Source organism: Apis cerana, linkage group LG12 (assembly GCF_029169275.1).
Source record: "Apis cerana isolate GH-2021 linkage group LG12, AcerK_1.0, whole genome shotgun sequence".
NCBI classification, from domain to species: domain Eukaryota; kingdom Metazoa; phylum Arthropoda; class Insecta; order Hymenoptera; family Apidae; genus Apis; species Apis cerana.
The window spans coordinates 9109338-9124886 of NC_083863.1; the positions used below are offsets into that span (position 1 = coordinate 9109338).

At 33.7% G+C, this 15549-nt stretch overlaps 1 protein-coding gene across 6 annotated transcripts in view; it reads right to left on the reverse strand.

The window, feature by feature from the left end:
• Positions 1–203: 203 nt before the first annotated feature.
• Positions 204–15549, reverse strand: part of LOC107998375 (fasciclin-3) — a 295808-nt gene continuing 280462 nt past the window's right edge. For 2 of the 6 annotated variants that reach the window (XM_017057622.3, XM_062083097.1), the window contains 5 exons: positions 14221–14334; positions 3032–3062; positions 2666–2758; positions 1475–1643; positions 204–933 (listed from right to left, as the gene is read on the reverse strand). In XM_017057622.3, coding sequence (XP_016913111.1) covers positions 739–933; positions 1475–1643; positions 2666–2758; positions 3032–3062; positions 14221–14334 — 602 coding nt within the window. In that variant the 3' untranslated portion in view covers positions 204–738. Of the gene's footprint in view, positions 934–1474; positions 1644–2665; positions 2759–3031; positions 3063–10011; positions 11223–14220; positions 14335–15549 lie in introns of those variants that run through there. The other 4 variants (XM_062083100.1, XM_062083099.1, XM_062083102.1 and 1 more) reach the window with 2 other exon arrangements.

Genomic DNA, 15549 nt, shown 5'->3' on the forward strand with positions numbered 1-15549 from the left:
GTGCTGTGGTAACGAGTATACTTATACGTTACCGGATTAAACACCAGGTAGGCTCGTTCTTTTTTTCACCTTAAAATTTAAGCTCGCGGTGAACTCGTGGCTTCCTACGAATTTAAAACGATTCTTATGCGAGTATAAAAGGATTAGAAGTAAGGAGAAGTGTTCCGATTTTGACTGTACCAAACCGTGTAATAGAGTTAAAATTTTCTTTTTTTTTTTTGATTCTTAAAATTTTTGGAAATATTTTCGAAGTTTTCGTAATTTTACATCTCGATTTTATTTTCGCGTGATTTATGAAAAATGGAATTCCTCTTTAATCGTCGACGTTTCGATGTCCTTGTGTACGTTTAGTATATTATAAAATTATTTAAAATAACTTAAAAGTAATTTGTAAAAATAATAATAAAAAAAAAAGAAACGTTAAGTAGATCGTTTAGATCCTTTTCAGTCAGATGTAACCATACGGTGTTTAATATTTTTTAAGTACTACAATCATTTTTACCGCTATCTTTCTTATCAAACGCACCGTACACTCACATTTCGTATTAAGAATAAGTTAAAAAACATAGAAAATCTAAATATACGATAAAGGACGATTATCGTACACTGAAAAGGATCGAAATAACGTAACAAATGTGTGTTAATCACGAAAAAGAAGAAGAAGAAGAAGAAGAAGAAAAAAAAGATAAAAATTTGTGATTGTTTCGCAAAATTTTTTTTCTCTCGTGCGAACCAATTTTACTCCTTGGGTGTCTGTTGTTCCTCCGTCGATGGTTTCGTGTACAAGATCTCGGCGTATTCCGTTTTATCCTCGTTCAGATGCCGAATTGGAACATTCTGTTGCTGTTGCGTCAAGTCCAATTCGGCATAAACTATTCCTCCTTCGTCCGTGGTTGGTTTAGCAGCATCTTGGGCAATTGGTGCTGTTTGATGCTGTGGAATTCATAATCCTGTTAATTGCCATTATAATTCCATTGCTTTACGATCGGTTAAAAGGTTTCCTATAATTTATATCATTTCAAGTGGAATATAATTTTTACAACAGAGTGAATTTAAAGTAGAATTTATCGTGTTATTTTTTAATCCTATATTAAAATATTCCTGGCTATCGCGAAATCTTTTTAAGTTTTTCCGTCACTTCACTCATTGAATATTTAATATTTTTTTTGGTAATCGATATAAAAATGTAATAAGTAACTTAAAAAGCATAATTAATGTTATGTACTTATGTATCTATAAGAGCTATTAAAATATAATGTCGCTTGATTCGTAGAAACGATTAAATTTGAATGCGCAACGATCAAAAGAAACGTGTAATTTTTTTTTACAATATATCGAAACGCATTCCTTATCCAAAGGATAAAGGAAATTTTCAACAATTAACGCAATAGTTAATGATTGGATATATGATATTTGATTGAAACGAATGTAATTGTTCCGCGACAAGAAGATTAATCGAGAATAATTTGTTTACCTTCTCATCATCAACTGTAACGACAGTTCTCATGGTATCGGTGTCAGCGCCAGACACTTTATCCTTGTTGCGTTTAAATAGGCTAGACAGGCTAATTCTCGATTTCCGTTGTTCCCGAGATCCATCCACTTCCGTTCTGGAATAGCGGCCGGCACTTTCCGTATCACTTCTAATCAATACAGTTTATTCTTTTTAAAGTTTGTTTTGTTATTTAATTTTTATTTCATTTCTTTCTTTCTTTTTTTCTTTCTTTCTTTCTTTCTTTTTTTTTTTGAAACGATTATTCCAATATAAATACGGGAATAAATTCGAAGTGATTGTTCTATAATTGAATAAAATGTTCGATTTTTATTTCGAATAAAAGATAGAAAAATAAAACAACAGAAATAAAATAGTTCTAGCGAGGAGTAAAATAGTATTATTGATTATTGCGAAATAAATCGATAAATGCGAAATAAAGAATTTGCATATTGAAATAATCAAGATAAAATCTAATAGAAAAAAAAAGTTTTATGTCTTTAACAACATATACGTGCAATATACACACATCTTTTTTTCTTTCGTCTGATTTTTATAAAGTTTGAATTATAAAATACTTTTGACGTCAATTTTAAAGAATCGTTTCGAAAAAAATGGGCAAAATATTATAAATTTACTTGTTATTGTATTTATACAAAATAATGTTATTTTAATAATATAAAATTATCAAAATATGTTATAAAATATGGTTAATCAAAATTATAATTTTTAGAACGTTCATATTTTAATATGAAGGCATAAATGAATGAATTGTATATTTTTTTTCAAAATTATTAAATTAAAAATTTGTCTACTGCGAATTACAATATTTGTCATAAAAAAGAAACGATTATGTAATTTTTTGCAAAAAGAAAAAAAAATTAAATTGTTTTGATTGTTACAGTGACTAAACAGTATATATAAATACTTATCAAGAAGCATGGAAAAATTGGATGTAGGTAAGGAGAGCGAAGTTAAAGCTGATTAATAAGCAGACGTATACAGAAAACAGTGAGTAAACAGGGAATGTAAAAATTACAAGATAACAAGCGACGATTATTATTATATAATTATTATAATTATCTCGGTATTTTCCATAAAAATTATGACGTTAACATTGAGTACAAGCTTGATGTTTCTTTCTTTGGAGGAAATAGAAAATAAAACTCTTGCCTTTGCGTTTCATCTTGGCTTATCGATTTCTCAAAACGAAGTAGATTAACGCTCGCTGCCGGATCCGTAAAGTCTTTGATTCTGCGCGATTTCCTGGTAATATGGTAAATACCGATAGATGTAATTCAACTGATATTCGATTGCGTTTGTCTTTCATTCTTTTCTTCATCATTTTCATTTATATATATATAATATATATAAAAAGAAAAGAAAGTAACATAAATTTAATTGTGTTTGTCTCTTCTACGAAGCAGGGAAAAAGAAAAATATTAGTTACGAAATTTGGTGCAGAATATTTAAAGTGAGTTGTGCTACTAAAAGATTATACGTAAAAGGAAATTTGTTTAGGAAAAAGTAAATACTCACGACTCGCCAAGATTCCTAGACGTCGTGTTACCTGTAAATAATCGAAAAAAAAACAGATTTTCGTTTAATCAGATTGAATCATTCTCTTGTCGATAAAACAGCGTTGATAAAATTTTCAATTCCCGATTGTATCTATTTATGATTATCGATCGAGGGGCAATTATTCGAAGTTACATCATCGAACGATAGACCGATAGATGAAAGAATTGAAAATTAAATTTTTGAGTCGCAGTTGAGTCGCAGTTGCTGTGACGGGATGGCATATTCTCGTGTACGTTCTATATATGTATTTAAAACAAATGTTTTATTTCAAAAATCATATAATACCTAAGTTATAATATCATAGCGATGAATGAACTTACAATTAATTACATACAGCTCTTCTATATATTAATTTCATTTGAATTCTTAATTAAATTTACTCTTGCCTATTGCGTTGTATCTACAATTACAGATACAAAATGTTCATGTTCATTTTCTTTTCGTGTTCGTTCCTTACGTGGTCGTAGTGTGTACGTGTATACATGCTGTGTGGGTGTATATGTGTGTAGATGCCGCGTGCACGAACACGCGTTATTCGTTATTTCACTTATCGACCGTATATAATAACATTCAAAACTTCATTCATTTTTTTTTCTCCGTTTCTTCTTCCTTTTCGTAGTTTTTCTTCTTCGTTTTGTCAAACAGTGATTTGATCCATCTTTTTTCTTTTTTTTTCTTTTTTTTCTCCCCTATTCAATTTTTTTTCCCCCTTTTAAGTTTAACGTTTAAAGTTAAGCGATCTCTGAAGTATTCTTAAAGTGTTTTCCTTCTCGGTGACTCGCATATACATATATTGGGCCCTCGTTACGAAAAATGAATTTTAAAATAGAAGAAACAACGACAACCGAAATATGAAAAACGTTCCCAAAAAATTATAATCATATCCTTTCAACAACGGTATGTAGTATGCTTGTGCTCATCCGATCGATGATCAACATTCTAAAAATGTTTCAGAGAACACCGTCATCAGGTATTCGCGATCGTCAATATCCCTCGTGATCTTTATAATCGTATTTAATATCTAGACTTAACATAAATATATATATATATATATATACTCCATTGTATGGCCAACGATCATGCTTTCTCATAATATTACACTAAAAATCTTCTCGTTAATTTTTATTAGAAGTTTTACAAATTTTCAACCTCTCTCGTCCTCTTTTTTTTTCGCGACGAAAACGTTTCTTTTTTTTTTTTTTTTTTTTTAATATTCGATCTCTTTGTTTAAATTCTAAGATCTAAAAAAAAAAAAAGAAAAAAGAAAAGAAAAAAAATCCGATATTTCCATATATCGTATGAGCATAGATCGTAACGAGAACATATTTATGTATGTATCTTTGATACAAATAGATATAATATACATATACGAGTGTAATCGCAGCATGATCATCGTATCGTTTTTAAATAATAATAATTAACCATTAAGAATAATGAACCATTAGAAATGAATTACGAAATAAGCGGCTTAATATCGTTTAAAATGTACCGCAAGGAATTTTTGTACATCAACGTATATCCGCGCTTAATATTCCTTACAAAAGGACGTTCCACCTCCTCTCTATATTTCTCCCTTTTTCCGATCGTTTCGCGTTTAATCGATTATTTCGACGTGCTTTCATTGTCGTAAGCGCGTTGCACGAACAGGTCGTCGAACACAAATCGTATATGTATACCACAGACGGCAACGAGTGCTCGTCTTTTTTTCTTTTTTTCTTACTTTTTCTTCCTCTCTTTCTCTCCATCCCTTATTCTTTTTCTTTCTTTCTCCTCCCTTGTACACGAGTTCCTCGACAAATTCGTTTCTAGATTGCAGGGGATAGGATTCGATAGAGGATTCGAGCGAAACGATGAAATCCTCCGCATCCTTCGATTTATCGTGAAGGATTTTCGGAGTGTATACATTGGCAGTGAGATTTCCTTTAGACACGGCTCTTCGTCGTTTGCAATCGCGTTTCATCCGTTTTGTGCTGATTTTTCTTCGCTCTTGATATTCCGGTTCGATGCATTTTTCGTCGCTGATCGATCGAAGTCGATCATCTTGGATCGAACGAGGTATTTTTCATTTTCGACGATTAAAAGTTGAAAGTTGCTCGATTCTCGAGAAATAATTTCGAGAGATAGAGAAAGACTGTCAAGCGTCACATAGTTAACTATATCTTAACTTCTCGAAGTTGTTTCCATTGAAAAATTTCATTTCGTTCCAAGGGATGATCGTCTTCGTCGCGACGATTAAGTAAAAGAAAAATCCGATTCATTAGACACGTGAATATTGTAAAATATCTCGAAACGGTGTACGGTTATATAGCGGTATGCGTGTATAAAAAAATTCGGGCGGCCCTGGACTCGTTAGTCCTTTCATCATCCTATTATCGTGTTAAGTATGACGGTGTGTTTCTTCCCTCCTCTTTAGGCTCTGTTTTAAAATTACATTAATTTAATACGTTTAGTCGCTCGTCACGCAATAATACATACCACAACAAAACGTTACGCGTGATTCGTTGAGAAATGCACGAATCTTGCACATTTGCTTCGCTAAATCGGACATTTGTAAATTGGCAGTATGAAGAATATTATTTCTTTGTACAGTGATTTAATCTAATAGATAATTGACGAAAATTTGATTTGTGAAACTCCATTTTTTTTTTTTAATATTACTATAAAACAAGAGGGCCCTGATCATACATCTTCATCTATCATTTCTTTTTTTTTTTTTTTTTTTATCCTTTAAATCTGTATTATAATATATTTAGGCAGTTCTAGTGTTGAACAAGTGTTGAAATTTAGCAGAGCAATAGGTAGAGAAACGTGCGTTGCTCACATTGACATACGGCTCAGCCTCTTTAACGGCACAAACGACGCTTCGACACTGCAAACACGATACAAATTATAGTATTTAATTGGCAACGTACAATCCAACGTGTAATCGATTTACTTTCTAAATAATTTCCAACTCTCTAGTTTCTTTTTCCCCCGCACTGTTCTCTTCTTTTTTTCTCACCCGGATAAGATAATATTTACGACCGAGACGATCGTATTTCTCTCCTCTCATTCGTCCATCGCGAAATTCATTTTTTAAAACTCACGCTTAAGTTATATTAATAATAACCTTATTACTCTCTCTCTCTTTCTCTTTCTCTCTCTCTTTTTCTCTCATTCATTCTCGCTCTCATCCTCACTCTCATTCTCACTCTCACTCTCACTCTCACTCTCACTCTCTCTGCCCAATAATAGTCTTTTTCTCAAAAAATTCACGGATAACGACAGGTCGCTCGGCAATTGGAGTGCAAGTGGATAAATAAGTTTATTCAGTTTAATATTTACGAATTGCAAGCCAAGTGCCCTCGACACAGAATATATATAATATATATATTCATTACTATTATATTCAATCTCGTACCATAATATTTATAATATATTTATATATATATATTTATTTATTTTATATATATATATATATTTAATATATACAACACGTAATTTTTCTCGATCGATCGTCTTCGTCCGACCAGTTTCTCCGGAATCTTTCCTCTCTCTTTAATTTCCTTTCCCCCCCTCTCCCCCATTTTCGTTACTTCCCGTCAATTTAGTGTTAATCGACGTTTGTTTCTTGTCATATCTTCGTAAATTGAATGGGCGAGAACTCGTTGGACGAGACGATCCCTCTTTGTAAGTGAAAACACGATCGCATATGGAAAAAGTGAAGGAGTGTATGTGCAGAATTCGGAAATGTTTCGTCAACGAGTGACAGATACAGGGTACTCTCGTCTTCTTCTCACCCTCCCTCCCTCCCTCTTCTTTCTTTTCTTCTTTCCTTTCTTTTTTTCTTTCTTTTTCTTTTTTTTTTTTTTTTTTTTCTTTTTTTTTACTTTTTATATTTTTGCCCCATTACTCTTTTAATAATTCATCTTTACGACGCCGTGGACACCTACGTTCGTGAACTTTTTTCTTCTTTCTGTAGAGTGCATGTGTGTGTGTGTGTGTGTATGTGTGTGTGTATGCACGTGTACACGTAAAATCGTTAGTTCCTTTTCATCTTTTTTTTTTTTTTACTTTTTTCATATATTTTTTTCTCTCTCTCTCTTTCTTTCTCTCTCTCTCTCTCCCCTTTTTTCTTATCGACTGAGCTAAGTAAGAATTATTCCGTAGAAAAGTACAAAGAACACTTATTGTCGAATGGGAATGATAATGAAAAATCGAAGTTAAGTTCGCGATCGAGAAAGGAAAAACACTTGCGGGCGTTTTTTTTTTCTTTCGCGAACGAAAGGGGAAACAACGAGGCAACGCATCGTTTTCGGAGAACATCGCGACTGTGAACGAATCTAATTGTGAATGTCGATTATCGAACATCTTTCGTACGAGTGTCGTCTAATCAATCGTTATGAATGATTCGTGCGTAAAATTCGTTATCAAAAGTTATCCATTTAAAAATTTTTAGGCGTATCGTTTGAGAATTTTGATGTTTTCTTCGATGAAACTGACTGCACGGTATATAAAATTTTGGTTAAAAAAAAAAAAAATTGTTCATAGAAAAATTCGTCGAGAGGAATGTGTTTTCAGTCTTTGCCGCGGTCTCGAAACATGATGATACGTATAATGATGGCTAAAGTGCTGCTAACGTGCCAACGAATTTTTTTTAACTTTTATCCGCCTATATATTTTTTTAACGATATTTTTATACAAATTTTTATATCCATTTTTTCTCTTTCTTTTTTTTCTTTACAAAACACATCTTAAACATATATTTGTGCTATTCGTGGAAATTCTTTTTCGAAAAAACGGAATCGTTTGGTAAAAAGCTTCAGGAGAAACGGATTAAAACCATTTAGCGAGAGTTTAAACGATTGTCAAAATCAATTTTCCCTTAAAAATATGAATAATCCGATCGTCGAGTTATCGAGTCGCGACACATCCGAATATTAAAAGGAGTATTATAAATATCATACAATTCTGAACAATCATTGGATCGATTGAACGTGTAAAAGAGATTGATACGTAGAAAAGATAGGGCGTGTATATATATATATCTATCTTTAAAAAAGAAAAAGAAAAGAAAAAAAAATCGAATTAGAACACGCCCCCATTTCCGTGTCATTGAATTATTCGTTTCGAATACGTATACACGCGTAAATAATACTGTTCTGCTAAAAGAAGAAAAAAAAAAGTCACATTTAAAAATTATAAAACGCGAGATACATGATCACGTGTCAGTCAGCACGCGTTGACTATACATATATCCTGAATAAAAAAAAAAAAAAAACAAAAAGACTCGTCTAAGAACATCGTGGAATGTGTTCGTTTCTGTTTCTCTCCCCCCCTTTTTTTTCGAACGTGGTTACGGCGTTATTTTTTTAATAGATCTCTTTGCACGTGCACGTAAAGCGTTTTCTTCTCACGGTTGATAATTCCTTCTATCGTCGTTGAAAGGGACACGTTGAAAAAAAAAAGAAGAGCTTTGGAAAAATTCAGCCGAACGTTAAGCGTGTTGGAAGCTTTCATCCTCTGCGTTTAATTCATTAAAAAACATCCGTTCGACTTTGTACGTATACTCGTGCAATTGGTCACAAAATTTATTTGACCGTTTAAATATATATATATATATATTTTTTTTTCGTTGTAAATTGTGTTTTACATTGAAACCGTTTCGAATCGTATCACCGTAAAATAAAACAGTAAATATTTAAATTGAAAAATAAACTTCGACTCGCACTTTTTTTTTATCGAATACGTAATTTTACTCGATCCAACACCTTTGCTGCTAATTAATCGCGTTATATATCTATATTTAAAACAAACTCGCAGAGACGATTCTTCGAGAAAAGGGAATATCGAACCGTGGAAATTTTTCTTTTTTTTTTTTTTGTTCGTCGTGCACGCGTAATTCATCCTACTCTCCTATTTTTATTTTTTACTCTTTTGCTCTAGATTTTCCCCATCCCCCACCCCCAACCTATTTATTCTTCAACGTTGATGCGTCCTTTTTTTTTTCTTTTCTTTTTTTAGAAAAAACTCGTCTACAAAAATGTTTGATTTGTTCGCGCCAAGCTTGTGAAACTTTTCCAATATCCGAGAAATTTCCCGCTCGTCCCCACTGTTTCGCATTGTAATCATTTTGTTTTATAATAATTATTTAGACGTCGCGTTACGTTACGTCGTGTATCGTGCACGACGCGTTCCCTACGACAATCTATCTCTTTCCCGAGCGTGAATCTCCAAAGGCGATTCTTTCTCTTTCCATTGGAAACTCGATTTCGTTTAGAATAGAATAGAATTATTCGAGGACAGCTCGCAAACGCGTGTTATCTAACAACGATATTTCTTAGCGATATTCCGATTCCAATCAACTTCTCGAGGATGAATATATAGAATCTCTTTGATCTTTTTTTAAATTCTTTAGATAAATTTTAAGGTTTCTTTTTTTTTTCTTTTTTTTAATTTTACAAATTTTTTGGGGGTAAAACAACGATCGACAAGGTACAAGTTATAGGTTACAGACTGTCTCTCTTTTAACTACTATTTAGTTCAGTCTGTAATAAATTTAATTCTCGAAATTTTATTTTATTGCCGCTACCGTGAATATTTCATAACCTATAACGTGTAACTCGAAAAGGTACATCCTCGTTGGGAAAACTCTCCTCGAAAAGTTAACAGATCGATACAACGACGCGTGATTGCGTACAATTATTTAATAAAGTGTGAAACGACTCGATCGAAGCGAATTTATCCTCCCCTCCCTCCCATTCGTGTGATGCGTGTGTATATGTATGTGTACCTGTGTGTATGTACGTCTGTTTCGTCGAGAAGAAAGGAAAAGGCGGTGAGCAATGCACCGCCGATTGGACGATGGTGGGTCGCGTCGCGAAAAAGTCCTATTTACAAAAGTTATACACGGCGATCAGGGAGGCCGAAAAACGTTTCGCTTGTCGCGAATTATATCATTTATTATTATTTTTTTCTTTTTTTTTTTCTTTTTTTTTTTTAAATCGAGGCATCGAGGGATCGTTTCCCGATCGTTGACGAGCGGAGAATCGTGTTTTCGCGGTACGAACGCAGCTGCCATCGAAGAGACGGAAAAATCGTACAAGGAAACGAGGAAATGCAAGTACAGAGATAAAGGATATCGGATTTGACGATACGCGGGTTTCATACTTTATGCTTTGTGTCACGGCGAATAAAAGTAATAATTAATACTCGTGCGTCGCGTGGAAAATAAATACGCGATATTATTGTATAGAAAGAGGAAATAATAATAATAATAATAATAATAATAATAATAATAATAATAATAATAATAATAATAATAATAAAAAATAGAAAGAGATTCGTTCTTAACAAACTAAACGCGAGATTCGTGCGACGAGATATAGAAAGGAGCGCGTGTTGACCTTGCTCTTGAGAATTACCTTGAAACACCCTTTCGCGTCAATGGAATATACGAATTTTTAGTCATTTACCTCGGATGTTAACGGCGTCGTTCAATGAGCGAGCGTTTTGAAAATAATCAGTGAGCGAAGAAAGTCGAGTTCGTTTCGCAAGGCAAGTTGGATCGAATCGGCGTCAGAAAAAAAAAAAACTCGTGATCTCGTAACGCTGTTACGCGTATCTAAGTAAAATATTATATCAGTCTATAATACTAAAAACCAATCATTTCCTGGAATATTTCGAATCCCGCCCCGTTCCCTCGAATCCATTTCGTTTCACGATTTCGATCCAAATCACACCTCGATCCACGAAATACGAATAACGAGATATTATTTTTCGCGGGATGAAAGATCGGTCTGCAAAAGTTTGATCGTCGAACCGAGGTGACAGCTTATTTCCGCGTGAGAAGAAGGAACGACCGTCGAAAAACGACGACGACGACGACGACGACGACGACGATGATCGGTCGATTCTTTTTTTTCTCTCTTTTTTTCTTAAACAGGCGTGTCCGTCTTCTCGTCCTTCTTCGCCTCCTTGACGTCGGTGCGCCCGTTCACGTATTCCGTGCTCGCGTGTATCGGGTTCTCCTGGCCACCCTGCGGTATTTTCTCATCGATGATACGCGGATCCTCGTCGTGATCCTCTTCGTCCTCGTCCCCAGGGGTGATGTGCGCCTCGCTTCCGGCGCCGACACCGCTCGCAGCTTCCTCGTCGCCCCGACGCCTCGCTGCAACAAGCAACGCCACGATCGGTCAAGGCAAAAGTGCGTGTGTGGATCTCTCTCTCCGCCTCTATCTTATTTTATTTTATTTTAGTTTTTTCAAGTTTTTTTATCGTTTACCCTCGAGGACGAGGTTATTTTTTTGTTTCGTTTCGTTTTATTTAATATTTTCTCTGTCGCGTTAGTGTTTTCGTGTTGTTAATGTGTTTTCTTTTTTTTGGTTTCGATCGATTTTCATCAAAGGGATTTGCAAACGCGCGAGATACGGAGATGGACTTTTCTTTATGCGGGATGACGTTAGACAGAATTAAAATTTTCTTCGTGTTAAATAAGAAGGATTAGAATTTTGGAGTACGCGATACGTTCCCTCATCGGGACGCGTATTGCTCAGGCGTTTGCAAACGAAATCGATCTGATCGATTGTTAGAGAACTGTGTTAATAATCATAAACATTCAAACAGGCAAGTCATCGCACTAATAATAAATATATATTTCAAGCAAGTGAATAAACGTGAGTGAGTAAACGTGATAAACTTTGAACACGTAATCATCTAATTGTCATCTAGGGGTAACATCGAGAATCGTGATGGGAAAATCCAGAGGGAATTGAATTCAAAGAATAAAAAAAAGGGAATCGACACGAGCATGCTTGTACGATCATCACTTAATAATCGTGAGAAATAATAACATCGTGATGTACAATTAATCGTATTATTTTCGGGAAGAAAGAGAAGATGTAATCCACATTTTGGTGGGAAGCAAAATTGAAAGAAAGATAATTGAACGGATCGATAAAAGGGATCTGGTCTGGTTTCGATTCGAACAAATGTCACCACACTTGCCTTCGCCGATTGTCGTTGCTTGTCGCAAAGGAAATTCGCTCTTTTTTTTTTCTTTTTCTTTTTTCGTTCGACCCCGATAGTCTTGAAATTTAGAGAAATCCCGCGGGGGATTTCTTGAACAACGTGTCGCTACAATCGTGCCCTGAGTCAGTGTTTTTCAAACAGCTTCGATTCTCTATTTAATCGCGAATGAACGATCTCTTTGCATTCGCGAATTGAGTATATAATTGAAGTATATAATTCTGGTCGAAGAGTTGGATAATCGAAAATTTTCATTCTCTAATTCGTCGTAATTCTTTCCCTTTTTTTCTTCCCTAAATTGTATTTCTCTCTCTCTTTTTTTTTTTTTGGATGGAAAGAATTTGAAAAACACTGGGCGAATAATAATAGAGCATAAATTAGGCATCGTATTAGTACATGCTGTGAGACTAAGCACAATGTGCATGCACGAATGATATGTATGCGCGTGATTGAATGAAACCAAATCTCGTAATATTTATAATATTTAATATTTCACAATTGTTCTTATTCATTCTCTCAATAATATTCGTCGAATTAAAATAATGGAGATATCCTTCTCTAACTAGTTTTATATAAAATGATAAAAAATGAAAAAAAATAAACTTAGGATCAAAAACGATTATTGGAGAAAGAAATTATCGTATTCTGGATTTATTTAAACGTTCCATTATTTGTATTATTATTAGGATTATTTTAAACGTAATCTTGCCATTAGATGATCGATCGGTTGAATACAACGATTAAAAAAGAAAAAAAATAAAGAAAAAAGAAATATGAATATTCATCGTCAAAAATAAATGTGTTTGCCAATCATAGGCCGATAAACGAATCGTTCCGAACAATGAAATTCCGATTTGTTCATTCGTCACGCGGTTATCGATTACACGCCAGATTTTTGATACGAATAATCGAACTTTCTCCGCTAAATGTTATCCAGGAGTTTTTCTTTTCTTTTTTTTTTTTTATTTATTCATCGCGCGCAGACGAATGGGAAAAAAATAGAATCGATCGAGATCAATCGATAGAGCTCTCACTCGTTCTCGAACGAACTTTGAAACAATTTCTATTTTTATAGAATTTACCATGACGATAGTACATATATATATATATATAGAACATTTCAGATTATATCGTAAATTTTAATATCACCAAATTCTTAAACTCCTCTCCACGGTCGTTTTACTCGATATTAAAATGTTCGTTTCACATTTCGGGCAAATATCATTTCGCAACGCTCGAAATCATTCCTCCGACGTCGAGATATTTTCGCATTCAAGAGATAAACCGTTATAACCGTTTTCTCACCGATTAGCCAAGACCAGGTGCACGATCGTAATATAAGAGTGATTTTAAATTGAAAAAAAAAAAAAAGAAAAAAGAATGATCAGACATCACGGATATGAGAGAAATGGCGAGCTGTTTGATGAGACGAGGATAAACGAGCAATACACTTTGTTGAAAAAAATGGGGATTGCTTTTTGTTTTTTTTTGTTTTTTTTTTTTTTTTTGCTGCCTGAGGTGACTTACCCCTGGACAGTGTCATGCCTAGAGTACGGAATCGCAAGGTAATTGTTGCTGTTTCTCCTTATTCTTTACTTGGCCCGACTTGCATGCTGTCCTATCGGTAGCGGCACAACACACAAGACATTTGTATACATACAAATATATAGATATGTAAAAAAAATATGAGACATTTAAAATTTTACGATTTTAAGAGTACAGCTAGGAAATATCGTTCGCCATCTACGTACACGCACGACCACATCATTTTGTCCGATTAAAAATCATCGTTATACGACGTTATATAAGTTTCTTATTATGGATATCTTTTTTTTTTAACGACAAAAGTATCTGTAGTAAATATCCTATTCATCGATATAAAAATAAATATCTTATGGCGTTATCTATAATTAATAATTAACGGTAAACGAACGATTGATTCTAATTATAATTAATTTTCGTTTCTTTTTTTTTTTATTAATTCGTCTATTTCACTTATTTTCTCGTTTAATTTAATCGTGTCAATTAATCAAAGTGTAATAAAGTACACGAAAAATCGCCAAAAAAAGGATGGGGGATACCGCGTGGCACGTGTTCCAATTACTTTTAGTGCGAATTAATTGGAAAAATGTGACACTCACCTGCGAAGCACCAACGTCCGGTCGCACGGGCAAAAATTAGTATGAAAACGATGAGAAGTAGCACCAGGGCACCGACCACGATTCCGATGATAGAACCAGCATCTAAATCGACGCCTGAAATTTCGTAGAAAGCCACATTGACGTTTTTTCTTTTCCTTTTTTTCTTTCTTTTTTTTTTTGCAATTCATCCACATCGAATAAATATTGAATAAATGTAATAAATACTCGATTATACGCTCGATTATCAATTAAATAATTCTTCCCCGTGATTTTGTCTGTCTTCAAATATCACGAAGAAGATACGTACATTTATATGAAAATATTGGAGGAAAAATCGAATCGAAAAGATATTGAATTAGAAATCATGCGCCAGTTATATATTTATTTAACACGAATGTATAACGAATCTATCGTTCAAGAAATGAAGGTAAGCTTTAGCGTTTTCAAGACACGATTTCAATTAATCTTGAATACATGTACGATGGAAATCATAGTGTCGCGGTGTCTTGTATCGATCTATGTTGAAAAAAATGTTGAATCGGTAATTAATATACGAAGCAGAGCCATGAATGCAGAGCATATTTTTAAAAAAATATACATGTATACATGTATATGTAATATGTATACATTATACATAGTAACAATGATCAACAAGCGATCGAAGCTTTTCATTTCAAACATTTAACAAGTTGACATTAAAAATTTTGGATTATTCTTTATGCAGATACGCGTGCAAAGAAATCGGTGGCGCGAAATCTGTGTTCAATATCGAAAAAAGCGTTGATTCACGTAGAGGCGATCGAGCAGAAATTTAGTCATGTTTATTCGAAAAATACAGATCTGCCATTCATGTTTGCAGTTAGTATCAATAACAAACGTCATACATACTCACACACACACACACACATATGTATACATATAACCGTGTCTCGTAGCGCGGAGTTCCATTTTGATTCTTTCGTGAATCTATCATTCGACTTTCGCGCGAATTCATGACACCGGTTTAAAAAATCTGGAAAAAACGTGTCCGGGATACGGTTTACGCGTACTTTTTGTACGATCTTTGAACAAACAACGAGATAATTTGCTTTGAGACAGTTTAAACATTTGACGAAATATATAGCATACACGTATAAAATCGTCTCGATTTTTCAAACCGGTCGAAAAGTATCGATATTTATTTAATTTCTTTCTTTTTTTTTTTTTCTTCCATTATTTAATAAATAAATTTGAGAAAACATCGAGAAGGAAACGGATACAGGGATGAAAAATTGTTTACCCGCGTGGCAATTTTTCGATTCGAAGATTTATTTACTCATTTGTTTATTT